Source organism: Nothobranchius furzeri, chromosome 9, assembly GCF_043380555.1.
Source record: "Nothobranchius furzeri strain GRZ-AD chromosome 9, NfurGRZ-RIMD1, whole genome shotgun sequence".
NCBI classification, from domain to species: domain Eukaryota; kingdom Metazoa; phylum Chordata; class Actinopteri; order Cyprinodontiformes; family Nothobranchiidae; genus Nothobranchius; species Nothobranchius furzeri.
The window spans coordinates 46,270,911-46,288,077 of NC_091749.1; the positions used below are offsets into that span (position 1 = coordinate 46,270,911).

Genomic DNA, 17,167 nt, shown 5'->3' on the forward strand with positions numbered 1-17,167 from the left:
TTTAAAATAAGCCGTCTCTGTTCACTTGGTTAATAGATTACGATTGTGAGCTGGTGCAGCCCTCTGACTTCATTGTTAAACCCGTGGATTACGTTTGTGTACAGACGTGTGTTTAAAACATGATTACATTCTCGTGATTTAAATGTTTATAGTTTTGAACGTGAGAGGCATTTAGACAAACGTGGCTCCAGAGTCTGTATTTTGTTAATTATTGTATGTTATAATCAGTTGGATAGTAGCTTTTAAATATATACATCTGTGTGAATAAAAGTTTTTAAGAGTACATTTTGAGGTGGGGTAAATCCTTTTATTTTTTAAGAATGATTAAACTATAGTATAGATAATGATATTTGTTGAAGCTGTAATTGTAACACATTTTAATGGCATTTGAATCCCTTACCTGGGTGTCTAAGAGACTTCAAACCATACTACATTTATTCAGCTCTTCTAGACCCCATCTATACACATTGCAAATAATTGAAACATAATAAATGCATCTTTGTCTTTCAGGTCATTTCACTTCAGCAGAGGATCTCAATCTGCTCATAGCCAAAAACACACGTTTGGAGATTTATGTGGTCACAGCGGAGGGGCTGAGGCCAGTAAAAGAAGTTGGCATGTATGGCAAAATTGCTGTCATGGAGCTCTTTCGACCTAAGGTAGCATTTTGAGTGTGGTTGTTTAATCAAAATCAAATCAAACTTTATTTATATAGCACTTTTCATGCAAAGCAAGCAACACAAAGTGCTTAACAGATTAAAATGACCCCTATAACCCACATTCCATCCCTTTCCCACACTTAAAACTAGAGAACTGTTTACAAATGTATGTTCCTCTGGCATCCTTAAATTGGTTTGATGAGAATTTATGTCAGTATTTCACCATCAATAGGTTGCTAACATAAGAAGTGCTGGACACATTTGTATTTAATTAAAGCAACACATAAAAGGTTTCCACCTCTCCCCTACCGGTTGAAAGTGGAATTTCAACAGTTGTAAACAACTTTGCTACAGCCTGCCATAGGTAGTGCTAACACGAGCCAGTGATACTAAATAAGGCCCTAAGTAAAAAGATCCACGCTGTTGGGCAAAAAAATACTACTAGTTCTCCAGTAGCAACAAAGCCAGGTCATCATCAATTCATCATTTCAAAGCCTCCTTCAGCTTCTTGAAACAAGTGTAGGCCACACTGTTGTTCACTCTGGCTTTAGCTCTCTGCTTTTGCCTCCAAAGACATTACTCTCTTACCTTTACGTCCAGGCTGCACCATGATGCCATCAACAGCTCAGACTTGACAGAACCTGGCATTTGTCAGTGATAACCACAGAAGTTACATTTGGATATCAAACAAATTTAGAGACTGCCAGGGGCTGCACTTTGCATTGAATCTGATCACAAAATAACGTTTTTATTCATTTTTTTCCCAGGGTGAGAGTAAAGACCTGTTGTTCATTCTCACATCCAAATACAATGCCTGCATCCTTGAATACAAGCAGAATGGGGACAGCATTGACATCATCACCCGTGCCCATGGTAATGTCCAGGTAGGTGAAGCTATTTTCTCGTAATGGAGTAAACACACGCTGACGTTCCAGGAGTGGGTTCATCCAAAGCGTACCCAAACTTTTTCTAAACCCATTTTTCAGGATCGTATTGGACGTCCATCAGAGACGGGGATTATTGGAATTGTAGACCCAGAGTGTCGCATGATTGGTCTGAGGTTGTACGATGGACTGTTCAAGGTGATCCCACTGGACCGGGACAACCGTGAGCTCAAGGCGTTTAACATCAGGCTGGAGGAGCTGCAAGTCATTGATGTTCACTTCCTGTATGGCTGCCAGGCTCCAACTGTCTGCTTCATCTATCAGGTGCTGTTGGGTAGACTTAGACAGTGTCTGTAAAAATCACACTATTCTTATAATTTTGTACGACTGGGACATAGAAGAGATTTTAATTTCACCTCAGGGTTTTCGCTATGTGTATTTTGTTGTGACGGCGCGCCACGTCAAAATTAAATTCACCACACCTTCATAAAGTTAAAAATATATATATTTAAAGCAACGTACCTTCAGAATAAATTTTGAAGAAGGAGAAGAAGAAAATATCATTTCTATAGCGCCTCTCAAGATAAAAATCACGAGGCGCTTAAGGGATTTTGGCATTTTGAGATATACATTAAAACAATGTAAATACGAGACATATTTAAGTCTATATTTGCACATGTATACTAACTGTAATGACAGTTTAAAATGAATTTAAATATAGCAAAACTTTAAACTGCAGTTCAAAATGTTCTTCTGAGCGCAAAAATAGCAGAGTGCTTGCTGCGCGCCGGCTACACCAGTGAGGTGAAGTCACCGGAGGACAAAACAGGTGATGCGCTCCACTCCGCAGCAGCAAAAAGCATCAGGCACAAATAAAAGACAGAAAGCCTGAAAGGATATGAGCCAACATAAACGATGGCGTGTTATATGTTTTTTGAGGTAGCGACACCGGTCGCGCTCAGGATGCATCTTCTGAGGCGCATCAGCGATCAGAGCTCTGCGGCTCTCAGCTCAAAAGAATCCCTGGAGAGTCCGTGTAAATAATGTAATGTAAGTAGAATCAGGAGCTTTTTGGGCTCCCTCTGGGTGTGTAAGCTGAGAGCTTCCAAGGGAGCCTGTCACCCTTTCGGGTGAGCCGGGCTCCCTTTAACTCACCCGTAATTCAAACCCTGCGTATTACGAGCTGGTCGCATGAGTTGCCGGAACCTATAGCAGGCAGTTGCTGGAACGGTCCTTTCAAAATAAGACAGTTCCTGGATCTTGTTCCAGCAAGAATCGGCTCAAATTAACCCCTGGTGATACGTGTAATATTCCCAACGTTCATATTGGGGATTGAAACAAATCTAACATGTCACTAATAGTATTAGACAAATACAGTGGAGGAGGTGAGTGAAGGAGACGAGTGAAGAGGCTGAGCATGCATAAGTGAGTATGATGAGGGAGAGAGCAGCAGGGAAGCAGTGAGAGGGAAGAAAAAAGTAAACAGAGAATCTGGCTGGGACCCAAAATGGACAGAAATCACTAAGTTCCGCCCATGGCTGAGCCACAACAATCAAGGTGGAAATCAAGCATTACAATTTATTTCAAGTGAAATATATATTTTTTATATTTAATTAAACAATAAGCTTTCTTACTCACTCCTGCAGGATTGTTCACCAGAAAATATACAGTCTCATGTTTTAGAATGTCTCCGTACGTCTCTGCCTGCCCACCCCCCGACCGACAGCCCACCACCACAGTGTCAAAAAATCCTAGAGGAAACCTTGCACCTGTTTAAATAAAAAAATATATAGTATTTAGAATAACTGGTGAAATTTCATCAGATTGCGAACTGAACATTTATGATGAGTGTTTATTATTGGCTCTAACTTAGGCAACAGATTGTAATACGTGTGCTGTATATCATAGGACCCTCAAGGACGTCATGTAAAGACCTATGAGGTTTCCCTGAGAGAGAAGGAGTTCAACAAGGGCCCCTGGAAACAGGAGAACGTGGAAGCTGAGGCATCAATGGTTATCCCAGGTAAATCCGTGCTAATCAATTTAGTAAAACAACAAAAAATAAACTCCGTAAACTCTTGAGTTAAAACGTCTGCGCATATCTGGGGTGGGACTAACGCGTTAATTCTGATTAATTAGAAAAAAATGACACATTAAAATTTTTTTTGCATTTAACTCATTCACTGCCAGCCGTTTCCTGATCAGAAAAGCCCTGCACTGCTAGTGTTTCTCACCGTTTTTACTATTTTTTATTAAGAGTCACTGAACGTTGCGCGCTAGGATGATGTTGACGCCAAAACAACCTAAACAAAGAGTAGACGCGTTTCAAACATTATCCGTTCTTTCATAATCCGTTGTTGAATTGTGATCGGCGGAAGCTTTTCCGGTTCGCGCCTCACTTTTTTACAGCAACGACCCAAAACGATCTCCTAACACATGGATTTTCTGCTTCCTGATCACGTGACGTGTGACGTACACAGATGAAGATCGGCTTCAGAGCTGAGATGTTTGTTCTCATGGTGCAGTGGCTCGTTCCGATGCCTGCACAGTAAAAATATGCAAATGATGATCTGTGCACCTGAAGATTTGTAGTCAAGCTAAGCTGAGCTAAATTCTTAATATAGTAACATTTGTGCAACAGTGACATCATCTGACAGAAAGACGAACAGCTGGGAAAATCCTCTGTGTTCTCACTACTCTAAACAGTCAAACAACGTGTCTTAAAGCAACAGAAACACACCTAAAACTTTCTTATAATTTTCTAAACAATTCTGTTTGTTTACTCTCTTTTTCTGAGAAGAGTGACTGTCTACGGGTTTCGTACATTACTATAATTCAGCCGCTAAGTGTGTCAAAGCGGTCGTCAGCTGATCGAAGCTAAAGAAGCGAATGTTTACATGCAGGGCCAGTGAGGAACAAGAAGATGTGATCAGGTCGCAGACCTGGAGACCTACAGATTCGCTGCTGCAGGCATGAATCTGCAGGTCTGCAGCTATACCCTTCTTGATGTGAGAGCGGGACTTCCCATCTAAGGAATGGCATTAGATCATTAATTCCTAACTGTGTCTACCCAGCTTCAGCACTTCCTTGTCTGGGTCTGACCCAAGTTAGTAAATTTAAGTCCTCCATCAGATTTGTTAATATAATAGATAATATATGCTTTTACTAGATTATGAGTAGTAGAAATGCTAATAAAAGCACCCAATTATACCTAAATGTGAAACAGAAAAAATTAGAATATGGTGCAAAAGTCCATTTATTGCAGTAATTCATCTAAACCGAGAGACTATTTAAAGGCTCAGGAACCATTTGCAGGTGTTTTTATTTGCAATTATGAATTTTAGTTGATTGGGGTTTGTTTCTTTTAACACGGTGACATTTGAATAATTAAAAATCATTGTTTTTATCAGAAATTAAGAGCTTGAGTTTACAAAAATAATATCCATGTCTAATGTTTGATTCTCTGCCTCATTATTTTTTTATAAAAAATAGTTTGGTGGCAAATTTTCCTGAACGATTAAAATGAGATTAATTAAGATTGAATAATTACAAAGCCTCAAATTAATTAGATAATTTTTTAATCGAGTCCCACTCCTAGTTATTATATTTATAATTTACAAATCTAGACGTATTGGTTTTTATTGTTGTGTGCAACTCTTTTAAAGCAATTTATTCATAAATTTGCAATGCATGTAAATTATGTATTTATAATAATACAAGTTAAATTGTCTTTTTTTTTCTTCCCTCTCTTTTCTGCTTGTATTTTAGTGCCAGAGCCATTTGGTGGTGCTATAATCATAGGACAGGAGTCCATCACCTACCACAATGGAGATAAATACCTGGCCATCGCACCGCCCACTATTAAGGTAAAACCATCGAAACCAGGTAAAAAACAAGAATAGCTAGGATTGGGGATTGCAGTTCATTATACGGCTGCTTGTTGTTGTTCCTCCTCTGAAAAAGCAGTTTCGCAATGATTTCATTTGAGTTTCATAACACCCGCTAAAATAAGAGGAGAAAATGACAAAAGCATGATGAGACTGTTGAGAACGATGTTTCTCTGCCTGCGGACTGGAGGTAACACGAACAGCATGACAGATCATTAGCTCAGCCACAAATGAAGCTTCAGTAATAGTCCGTGTTCTTCATACAGGTCTACACCATCATTTTCTACATGTCATTACATCCCAGCAAGCACACATTTATGTTTCAGTAAAAACAAAAAGTCATTTCCGTGCATTAAACTGAAAGTCTAGTTTGTTGTTGACAGAGAGAAAAAAGTCAGAAGGATTGGGGTTGCAACATTTGGACAAACATAAGAATTTGAGCCTTAGATTTGTAGCTTGTTGGCATTGTGTTAGAAACTAGAAATGAAACAATACATCAATATATCGTCAACATTGATTATGTTTATCAATCCAAATAGAAAAAAATGATAGAATACAGAATTATCAAACTTTTATTTTGAAAATTGCTTTCTCTTGAAGTTCCGCTGACATGCTGCTTTCCACCTGTTCCTGCACATCGTTATGGCTTGCTTTTAGCACCCCCTAGTGTCAGTTTGTAGAACCAAAAGCAAAACTTCTCCTCGCTGCGCGTTGGTCTTTTTAACACCTTAATCTAACAGCTGAGCTGTCTCTCCAGCCTCATTAGTGTCTACAGGAGTGATTCATCACTAAACTAAACAAATCAGCTGTGTTCATGATCTGAAACGTGCTGGAAACAGACTGCAGCGCCAGCTCAACTTCCCAACAGACCAGACCGGCAACAATATTCTGGCCACAGGGGGCGATAGGGGCTGGCTGGCCTTTCATTAACCCTGTAAATGGCTCAAGAAAATGATTTACAATATGAGGAAATTGCAACGTGTCTCTTCAAATGAAGAAGCTACTGGCATCATGGCGAGCTGTGAGAAGAAATTATTGTGTTCAATCACTTGATTCACATTGAGCTGTGGATTCTAAATGAAATCAAAATGGTTTTGGGAATGAATTAGAGATGTCAACAGTGTAGGCAAATAAAGAACCACCATCCATCCATCCATCCATTCATCCATCCATTCACCCACCCACTCATCCACCCACCCTCCCTCCATCCATCCATCCATCCATCCATCCATCCATCCATCCATCCATTCATCCATCCATTCACCCACCCACTCATCCATCCACCCACCCTCCATCCATCCATCCATCCATCCGTCCATCCATTTATTCATTTATTTTCAGCCACTTATTCTGAGTCAGGTCCTCCTCCTTAATAAAACATAAAAAAACACCTCAGATCATTTTTGAGGGTTCGTGTAATGCTCATCTTGCTGCTAAATATTAGAATACAAATTTTTCTACGAAGGTTCACCCATCCATCCATTTTCTTCCGCCCATCGGGAGTTGGGTTGCAGGGGCAGCAGCCTAAGTCAAGAGGCCCAGACTTCCCTCTCTCCAGCCACTTGGGCTATCTCCTTCAGGGGAATGCCAAGACGTTCCCTGGCCAGCTGAAAAACTTAGTCTCTCCAGTGTGTCCTGGGTTTTCCCTTGGGTCTCCTCCCAGTTGGACGTGCCCGGAAAACCTCACCAGGAAGGCGTCCAGGGGGCGTCCTGACCAGATGCCCTAGCCACCTCAACTGGCTCCTCTCCATGTGGAGGAGCAGCGGATCTGTTCAGAGCTTCTCCCGGATGACCAAGCTTCTCACCCCATCCCCAAGGGAAATCCCAGAGAGAAAACTCATTTGAGCCGCTTTTATCTGTGATCTCGTTTCGGTCACTACCCAAAGCCTGTGACCATAGCTGAGGAAAGTAACGTAGATGGATCGGTAAATCGGTAAACCTTCCGGCTCACCACGACAGATCGGTACAACGCCCGCATCACTGCAGATGCAGCAACAGTCTGTCGATCTCACGCTTCATTTTTCCCTCACTCATGAACAAGACCCTGAGATACTTAAACTAATCCACATGGGGCAGGACCTCGTCCCTGACCTGGAGAAGGCATTCTACCCTTTTCTGACTCAAGACAATGGTCTCGGATTTAGAGGAGCAGATTCCCATCTCAGCTGCTTCACACTCGGTTGCGAACCGCTTGAAGGAGAGCCGGAGATCACGTTCTGATGGATCCAGTAGGACCACATAATCTGCAAAAAGCAGAGACCCGATTCTTAGGCCACCAAATCCTGTCCATAAAAGATATAAACAGAATTCACTATCCATGTAATATTGTATTATGATCAAACTAGTGATTTACACCCCTTTTAGAAACTAAATACATATACGTATATGCTTCTAAGTACTGAGCAAAGTATCTGAATGCTCAGGAACATGTTATTTCTGTTTCTCTTTTTTAATAAATCTGCAGAAATTTCTAAAAGTCTGTGATTTTCTGTCAATATGGGGTGCTGTGTTTACAATAATTAGGAAAAATAAATTAAATTTTAGCAAACGGCTGCATAACAGGATGAAAAGTTGACGGGGGTCTGAATACTTTCTGTACTCACTGTAATTTGTTGGGGGGTCTTTTGGCGGATCTTAAATGAGCGAGTTCATTTGCCAGGACTCTTGTAGAAGCAGGTTTATTACTGACAACTACACTTTCCTGTAGTGTTTTGGTGTTCTCATGATGAACTCACAGTTTGTAGTTTTTCAGATCCTCAATGCCCAAAGGAGCTCTTCATCAGCCGCTTGCCTCTATAATTAGAGGATGTTCTTTTTGTCTCTTGCAGTTCCAGTGTTTCATAAATTTTGGAAAGAGCATTTAAATTCCTGATGCAGAAGCTCCTCATTTGGAGTTCTGTGGCTGTTATTCCCTGGTGTCTTTGAGTTGAAGCCTTCGGCCTTGCTGCTAAGTAGCTTATCAGTGGGAGCTGGAGGTGAGGGATTTGTGCCTCTTCAAGGTTCATTCATGCAATGCCAAACTTTCAGAGCTCGCACTCGCCTGACATTTAGAGAAGCACTCAGCAGCTCACATAGTCAATTTTAATTCCTTTATTTGCTTTTAAGTGTTACGGTTCCCATTAGCATCCGTTCTACTGCATTTTTTAGGATGTCTTGCAAATGTTCTGGTTCATATGTTGAGAGGCAAACTCTGCCTGCCAAAGGTGAAGCCAACATGGAAGTGACAAAAATTGCAGTTCCCCTCATCCCCGAGGGCAGTGATTCCCAACCAGGGGCCCGCGTACCCCTAGTGGTCCGTGAGAGTATTACAGGGGTTATGCGTAAAATTTAATATTCCATTACTCCGATGATGACAGCAGTTGCCCCAGTAAAAAAAACAAACAAAATAAACATTGGGCTAGGATGTGTTATGTTGATGAATATGCAAATAAAATAATGCACTGTAATGTGTGGTTGATATCATATTGTCACTTATCTTTTTAGACCAACCGCAACTGCATGAATTATTTCAAGCTGCTTCAGTTTTGGATCAGAGGCTGCTGCTGCTGCAGTGCAAAGCGCATGGATTCAGGTGCAGATCCGGTAATGTTTGTGATACAGACCAAATTTGGGTTTCAGGAGCTGACGTCTAACAGCTAAACCTCCTCAGTAAATAATTCTGGCGACAGTAAAGGCCCATCTGTGTTAATAGCTCCTTAACACAAATTTCCTTAAATGCCGCTCTTTTAAATACACTGACTTAGAAAATGTTGGACATCCCCAGTGATTTAGTTAGAACAAATTTCCATCCGCAGCTCCGCAGCAGTTTCTCCCATTAATAACACTCGACGTTGTGCAGCTCCTCTCTTTCCATCTCTCTCTCTGCGTAGCCGGTGCGCGCCGCAGGTCTGACCTCTAATAACGCTGGACCCGCTGATCAGAACGTCGCTCAACCAGAGGCAGAGAGAAAGAATAAACCTACAAGTTATTTATCAATTTAGATAAAAACGCAGCAGCGCATCATTTTACCTGCAGTTATCCTGACTGAAGCAAAACTTCACTTCTATGAGAAAATGAAAAACATGAATCAGGAATGGAAGAAATGTTATTTCTTTTTTTTTTTTTACATTTTTCACTATTTCAAAATATAATTTAGTGTTTTCATCACATTTAGCTTGAATTTTATTTAAATATCTTCATCTTTATTAATTTCATGAGAATTTCTGTGTTGTATTGCTTGGAGAATGAATAAGAACAACATAAAACTACTTTAAATGTTTATGTTTTAAAAACCACATGGCCCATTCCTACTAAAATGAATAATTAACCAGCTTTTGTCAAGTTTAAGTTGGTCAATTAGGTCAAGTGATTTCTTTCTTTCTTTATTTTTGTAATTCATCTTGGATTTAATAGAAGCTTGAAATTATGAATAATCAGGGCATGTCCTTTTGCCTGACAGGTAGCAGATGAGTCATCATCAGCGCTGCTTCCTGCTTGCTCCAGGGAAGGCCTCAGCCTTGGCCTCAAGTGTTACAGCCTAGGCAGAGGGTAGCAAAGTCACTCAGCCGCGGTTTTCTGGATAAAATTACTCGCCATCCTCCGTTAGCTTCGGTTAGCTCGTAGCTACATCAGCGCAGAGTTTGATGGGTGAGTTCAAATAAATGACTAGAAGGATATTTATTTTTTGCATTCTAAAAGTGCTTCACTGTCTTTTCAGTGATTGATCTGAATGTTTTCTAAATTAACTATTTATATTTAAATATGATTAAATGGAATCAGTGATGTGGGTTGTTTAGCACCACAGTTGCACTCATTTATTTGCATTTGGACGATTTATTAATAACTTTGTTTTTTGTTAAAAGTATTTTATTTATCATTAGCATTATTTTAATATTTGTGTTTGTGAGGCTCCAGACCCCTTGTTGTCCAAACATTTGGCCACATTAGCCAAAATGATCAAGTTTAAAGCACTCGCATGCTAAAAAAATGTAATTCTGGAAAAAATTAAGGACAGCAAAAAAAGTTTGAATTTCAGTTGTGGCCACACAAATCACTCCAAGAGCCACGCATGGCCCAGTGGCTGCTCTCTGCACTACCAATATAGATTATATGCAGGGATATTTTATCCCTTAAGTGCATTAAATTATAATTATATGATGGGACAGCATCCAGTACTATACTTCGACCCACATGTAGTGATCCTTGGGGCTGATTATAGACTATCCCAGTCTGGCTGAGAAGACAGGCAGAAGTTTGTGGAATTATTGAGCTTTTAAACAAAAACAATCCAGATAAATTCCTCAAGAAGTGTTTTGTGAAGGCTCAGTCAAGTGAAAAATTGATTCCGCTTGTACAGCTGACAGTGACAATAACAACATCCTAATTTGAGGGAAAAGGAGAGCAAACTGAGTCACGCTATATAAATTTAATAACAGTTTCAATCATGTCTCCAGTTTTCACCAGCAGGGACAGCCTTTATTCTGTGGCTATTGAGATTTTTCATAGCAGCCTTGTCCAGTTTGATCATGTTTTTGGAGAAATCTCTGGATAATGCAGCCGTTTGATGGCAAAACCATAAAGCTTTCATAAAGTAAGTTGTGCTCTATAAACTTGCATCAGAAGTTCTCCTACATTTCATGTAGGTTAGGCAGCCCTGCAATTTTCTTGAAGACATCTAAAACAAAATCACTAGCTGATGCAATATGTAGGTATCCTACCACAGGAGGGATGTAATACAAGCTTAATTAAAACCAGAAATTGGCCAATCGTCTAATTAGGGCTGGCAAATGTTGGCATGTTTCTGACGCATCAGCAGATGCATCAATGTCAAGTTCATATCACAGCAATTAGTCATAATATTCTGAGCTCAGTAAAGGAATAATAGGTTATTTATTCTCAGCTGTTGTTGCAAAGTTAATCCTCTAGATGGCAGTGATGAGTTAATTTATGGCCTTTAATGGTCCGCTCTTCACAGTTTTTGTGCTTAAAATAAAAGATAGAATTGATCCAAAATCTTTAGCAGTCTTCATATCCCATCTCGGGTCATTTTCCCCTTTTTAAATTGAATTTCGGGTTTTAGGTGTCCACACTGAGCACAATAAGATTTATATTAACTCTGATGGCAACCTGCTGGACAGTCATGCCAAATACATGCCCCCATGCTGGCCCCCAAAATTGTTGTTTCAGACTTGTTATTGCTATCCGCTTTATCAAAGAGAAAAGATAAATGCCTGTAAGATGGGCTGTTACACATTTCCTCAAACCCATGATGTCAGAAGAAGCTGCTTTCTTAGATAAATCTTGATTTTTGTCTGCATCTTTAAATGCTTTTTCTACAAGGCATGATCTGAGAAATTACATTAATAAAGTATGTTATTTTGTTTTTGTCAGAGCAGTATGAATTAAAATGTGAAGCACAGCCTTGAGATTGGCTATCTACTATCTTAGAGGTTGAATTATAATCCTATCTATCGGCTGTTGATTTTTCTTTTACCAAATCCCTTTGGAAATGTGTCCCAACACTATTATTTGCCACTATCACTGTGATTTATACTCAGCCACCCACTCAAATTGAAACAACATTCACAACCACCTTTCCTCCTTATAGTCATCATCCATGATGTGCTCAGTCATTTATTCCAGGCGTTAGTTGGGCATTGTACAGCTCAATCAGCTTCTCCTCTGAGTGTAAACAGCTCTCTTATTGGCATGGTTACTCATCATGTAACAGATGTTAAAAATGCCTGAAGTACCAGCAGAAATCACTCTGGCAGCATGGGATCTAAACCAGCTTGGTGCTTACGATGTTAGCGGTGTGTCCAAACAGCAAGGAGCCTCTGGTGTCCTCCTTGATTGTGCCTTCATGGACTTTCTGCAGATGCTTTGGCTTTACCCTACCCCACAGCTGAGAGGCATGATTGCTGAGATACTTGGTTCCTCTGAACTGACCATAGTATGGAAATGAGAATGCTGGACCACATTTCTGTGATTTAGCGTCAGTTGTTGGACAAAGATGAACTTCTAGACACAGATAAAAAAAAACAAAGTAAAAAGATGGATGGACCTTTATTACAATGCATTACATCATCATTTTAAATTGAGTTCTTCAAACAGGGTCTAGAATTCAAAAGCACGTTTACCTTGTTGATAATGGGCTGCTTTTCATGTCAAATGCAGCATATAGAAATCTCAAACCTGCTTTCCTATATAAACTAGTAATTAATGACCACAGAGGTATGTTTGTCTGTGCTAGATAATGATAATTTTATTTGATATGATTATACATGATTATATATTGTACTATATTGTGAATAATGTGTTGAACCTTGATTTGAAGAGAATAGTGACTTGAACTGAATCTCAATATCTTCTAGAAAAATTGCAATTCTTAGAATTGTTAAGCCCTGATCTACAAGTCTATTTAATAATTCTATATTTTAGTATTGTAGTAAATAGTAAGTGACTGAAGTTTTATTGAAAGGATATTCAAATTTTCTAGCATATTTTTTTAAAATACTAATGCAAAGTTAATTTTCCTGGAAATCGTTTTGTAACTCAGTCACTTACTCAGTTACTTTTTTGATGAAGCAATTGTTAATATAACCATTTACCTTTATATACACACACACACACACACACACACACACACACACACACACACACACACACACACACACACACACACACACACACACACACACACGGCAGCTAGATGGGAATGACTATCAGTTAATGTTGGCCCAGTTTTACTTATCACAGATGCCGCTGTGTTAAAGAATGATTAACATTGGCCGATACTGATGTATACCGATACTGATGTATACCAATACTGATGTATACCGTTACATCATGCATCTCTGGTGCTGAGCAAAGGTACGATAACACATCATAGTGGCTGTAGCCCACTTTACACACACCCTTAAACGTACATGCTGAATCCAACTTAGCTGTGTAAATGATAGTGGTGGTAATGCTAACTGAAGAACAACGTCACCCAAGCGAACGCTAACTGTCTGGGTCGAACATATACGGTTGAATCCCAGATAGCTTAGGAGCTTGCCTGTTGTGTTATTTGGATGTTTTCCACAGAGATTCTAGCTTCAGGCAGCATCATAATGCCATTGGGGTAAACTGGCCAGTCAACACGCAGGTGGGGGGTGGAAATCAGCCTTTCCACTGTAGAGCTTTATTATGGGGTTTTACTTGAGTATTTATTGGGGCACCTGGGCCATTTTGAGCCCACATAAAGTTTAATATGCTAGATAGAGGCTTATAGAATGGTAAATGGCCTTTGTTTGTGTAGCGCTTCAATCCACAATCAGTCATCCACCCATTCACACGCGGGTGATTATGAGCTACAGTGTAGCCAGAGCTGCCCTGGAGCACACAGGTGGAGGTGAGACTGCCAAACACAGGTACCACTGGTTTCTCCAACCACCACCAGCAGGCAAGGCGGGTTACGTTTCTTGCCCAAGACACAACAGCAGCATTCCCTGGCAGGAGCCGGGATCAAACCTACAACCTTCTGATTACTAGACAACCCGCTGTACGTCCTGAGCTACTGCTGCCCCTAATGAACAGTTTGTAATGGTTAAAATATTGATCTAGAACCTCTTTAAGCATTTAGAAAGGTGATCTACTCATAATAAGCCATGTGATCTTTTTAGCTTTCCCTTTTTTCTCCTCATCTCTTGAAACACCTGAAGAACCTCGAAGAAAGCTTTTACTATGTTTAATTAGCAAACATGTTTTGTATAATTTATTAAAATGAGAAAGATGACTGTTGGCTTTCTACACTTAAATCACAGCAAAGTACGATCGTCTGCCACAACCGGGTGGACCCAAACGGCTCACGCTACCTGCTGGGGGACATGGAGGGACGCCTGTTCATGCTGCTGCTGGAGAAGGAGGAGCTAATGGATGGCACAGTGGCGCTCAAAGACCTGCACGTGGAGCTGCTCGGAGAGGTGCGCATGTATCTTCCTCCTGCTGCTTCATCTCCGTCTGTCTACTCTGTTTATCCACACCACTGTCCTTTGGCACTTTTCCCATTTGCTTTTCACTACCTGTCTCAACCATCTATTTTCTTACTTGCTGATTTTCCTCTCCTGCCTTTGTCTTTTCACTACCTCAGTAGCCCTTTTGTACTATGATTGACTTTTTAATGGTTTATGGCCCCGAGAACGGCTAATGGGTCTGTCCACTCTTGTAAGGATGATACTACTCTTTGTTTCCTTCTTGCCAAGTAGTCATTTATCCCTTAAACTTGGATTTGGATAATAACTCTATTTCAGTATATGCTCAAGATGACAGCTTTGTTGGTCACACCTTCCTACAAATGACTTAGCTTGGATGTTCGAGAGGTGAAAGGTCACCTGTCTAGTTCTGACTGATGCTTAAGCTAGAAGAAATCCAACGTGCTGAGAGCAGAGCTGGAGATGGACCACTGCTGAGAAATTTTGTAGATTAAACTGTGCAGCTTCATTCAAATTTCAGAAAAGGGAAATGTTCATTAAAAAAATAAAATAAAAATTATATATATATTACCGCTTTGGTTTTTCTATTGCTGATACCGATCCTGATATGTAAAGGTCCTGGTCCACGATTAGTGCTGCAGATGTTTTAGGCTGATTTTCATTGTCGATCACTAATAGCATCAGTTTGTGAACACAGCTGTTAAATCTTACTTTTGTGCACTGCTACTTAAATTTAAAGGTGCAGTATGTAAGAATATAGTGAGAATTTTACAGTGAGAAAATCCCAAAGAGTCTATTGTTTCAGTCATTTTGGAAGGAAAGTTATACTGAAACATATTTCATATCCAGCTGGCTGTGGGGATTGTCAGTTTTTCTCCTTTCAAAACAAAGAAAGGAGGGACGTAACTACTGTTTACCATCAGTGAGTGGGGGGTTGCCACGTCTCTTGTGAGCTAATACTGCAGCACCGACAATTGCAATTTGACAACAACGAACAAAAAGCTCCAGAGTTGTTTAAAGTGGTTGCAGTAACCAGATTTTACCACAGGATGTCAATTTTACTTCATTTCTACATAATGCACCTTTAATCAAATGAATCGGTAAACTGACCAAGTATTACATATTCAAAACTGCTATATAAAAATAAATTTTTGTAGAAAATTATTGTTGGAGCATTTGTTATGCCAGTGTTTTCAGGAATGTAAAATATACATTTAATAAAATTCTGCAGCAACTCCTGGCTGCTTGCAGATGTTCCTGACTTTAAATTGGCTTTACTAAGGAGGTAAATCAGCTGATGCCGATATATTATAAATGTCAAAAATCGGCCTGATATATCAGTCTTCCCTCTTTTAACAGTACCAGTGTTATTTATAGTTAATAACTAGAATAATTTTTCTCATCAGCAATGGTTCTTGACATTGACAAACAACTAAAACTGTGCAAACATTCCATAATTTACTAATGTAAATAAGTTTTAATGCTGCAGAACTTTGCAGACATTTTGGTGCAGTTATATTTATTAGATTTGCTCTTAAAATATAAGTGGAGTAAAAAGTGTTTTGTTTTAAATAGATTTTCATTAATGTGCAATTGAACTGAAAATCCCAGCCATTCTCTGTCAGAACTTAAATTAGCAATTCACTTTAATTCCTGCAGACTCCTGCTTGTTAATCGAAACTTGTTTATTTCTTGAATTTACGACATTAAATTAAATTATCTTTATTTGGGGATAAAATGAGGGATCACATGGGGATCTGGGAATTATTGCCATTTATGTGGTACCACTGGTTTGATTGACACGGGTTTCCTTGTGTGTGATTGTTGACAGACTTCTATCGCTGAGTGCTTGACCTACCTGGACAATGGCGTGGTGTTTGTTGGCTCCAGACTGGGCGACTCCCAGCTTGTGAAGGTAGGAAGAGTTTAGCACTTTTCTCTTGGTCTGGGTAGAGTTTTAGTTGTGATGGAATAGCTTGTGTTGACAATTGTAACATCATCTTTGCCACATGTAAAAATGGCACAAAATGAATAAAATCTGTTGTATTTTTAGCTTTTGAAAGTGGTATTTTTGCATAGAACACAATTGTGTAGTGAATAAACAAAGTCAATAACATCATCGGGGGGATGGGATGGGATTTTTAACCATCCATACTTTGAACACACACATGATGAGAGCAATTAAAAAGAATCAAGACGAATCTTTGATAGTTTGAAAATGTTTTTCATCTTTGTGATTTTATTTTACATTGATTTTTTATTCTTTGTAAATAAATGTATACTCTTGGATTTTCATAGGAATGTTGCTGTTTCCTATTTAAAGGTTACATTTTTAAGTTCATGTTTTGAGTTACTAGACACTTATTACGGCTGTTGGTATCAAGCTTGCGGTGTTCCACCCTTCATTTAAGATGCATTAACTTGTCTGCAGCTTAACGTGGACAGCAATGAGCAGGGCTCATTTGTGACCGTAATGGAGACGTTCACCAACTTGGGACCCATAGTGGACATGTGTGTGGTGGACCTGGAGAGGCAGGGCCAGGGCCAGGTAAATGTCTAAAGTCTTATTTATAATGTATTTAATCAGTCTGTGTCTCTTATGCGGAGTCACTATTTGAAGTTTTTAGGTTTTTATTGTCTCAAGGAAAAGTAATGAGTTAGGAGTACGTCCAGTCACTTTTGAAACATTTTTTTTCTGTCTAGTCCTTTATCCTGAGAGTAACCCTTTGATTACATTAGCTGCTTTTCCATTATTGGAACTTCAGGGTAGATTTACAGGAACC

General features: G+C 39.6%; 1 protein-coding gene across 1 annotated transcript in view; it reads left to right on the top strand.

The window, feature by feature from the left end:
* Positions 1–17,167, top strand: part of ddb1 (damage-specific DNA binding protein 1) — a 73,995-nt gene that overhangs the window by 494 nt on the left and 56,334 nt on the right. Inside the window, exons 2-9 of the mRNA XM_015953658.3 lie at positions 511–659; positions 1,427–1,543; positions 1,646–1,867; positions 3,452–3,566; positions 5,312–5,409; positions 14,217–14,375; positions 16,216–16,299; positions 16,816–16,932. Of these exons, the coding sequence (XP_015809144.1) occupies positions 511–659; positions 1,427–1,543; positions 1,646–1,867; positions 3,452–3,566; positions 5,312–5,409; positions 14,217–14,375; positions 16,216–16,299; positions 16,816–16,932 (1,061 nt within the window). The remainder of the gene's footprint in view (positions 1–510; positions 660–1,426; positions 1,544–1,645; positions 1,868–3,451; positions 3,567–5,311; positions 5,410–14,216; positions 14,376–16,215; positions 16,300–16,815; positions 16,933–17,167) is intronic.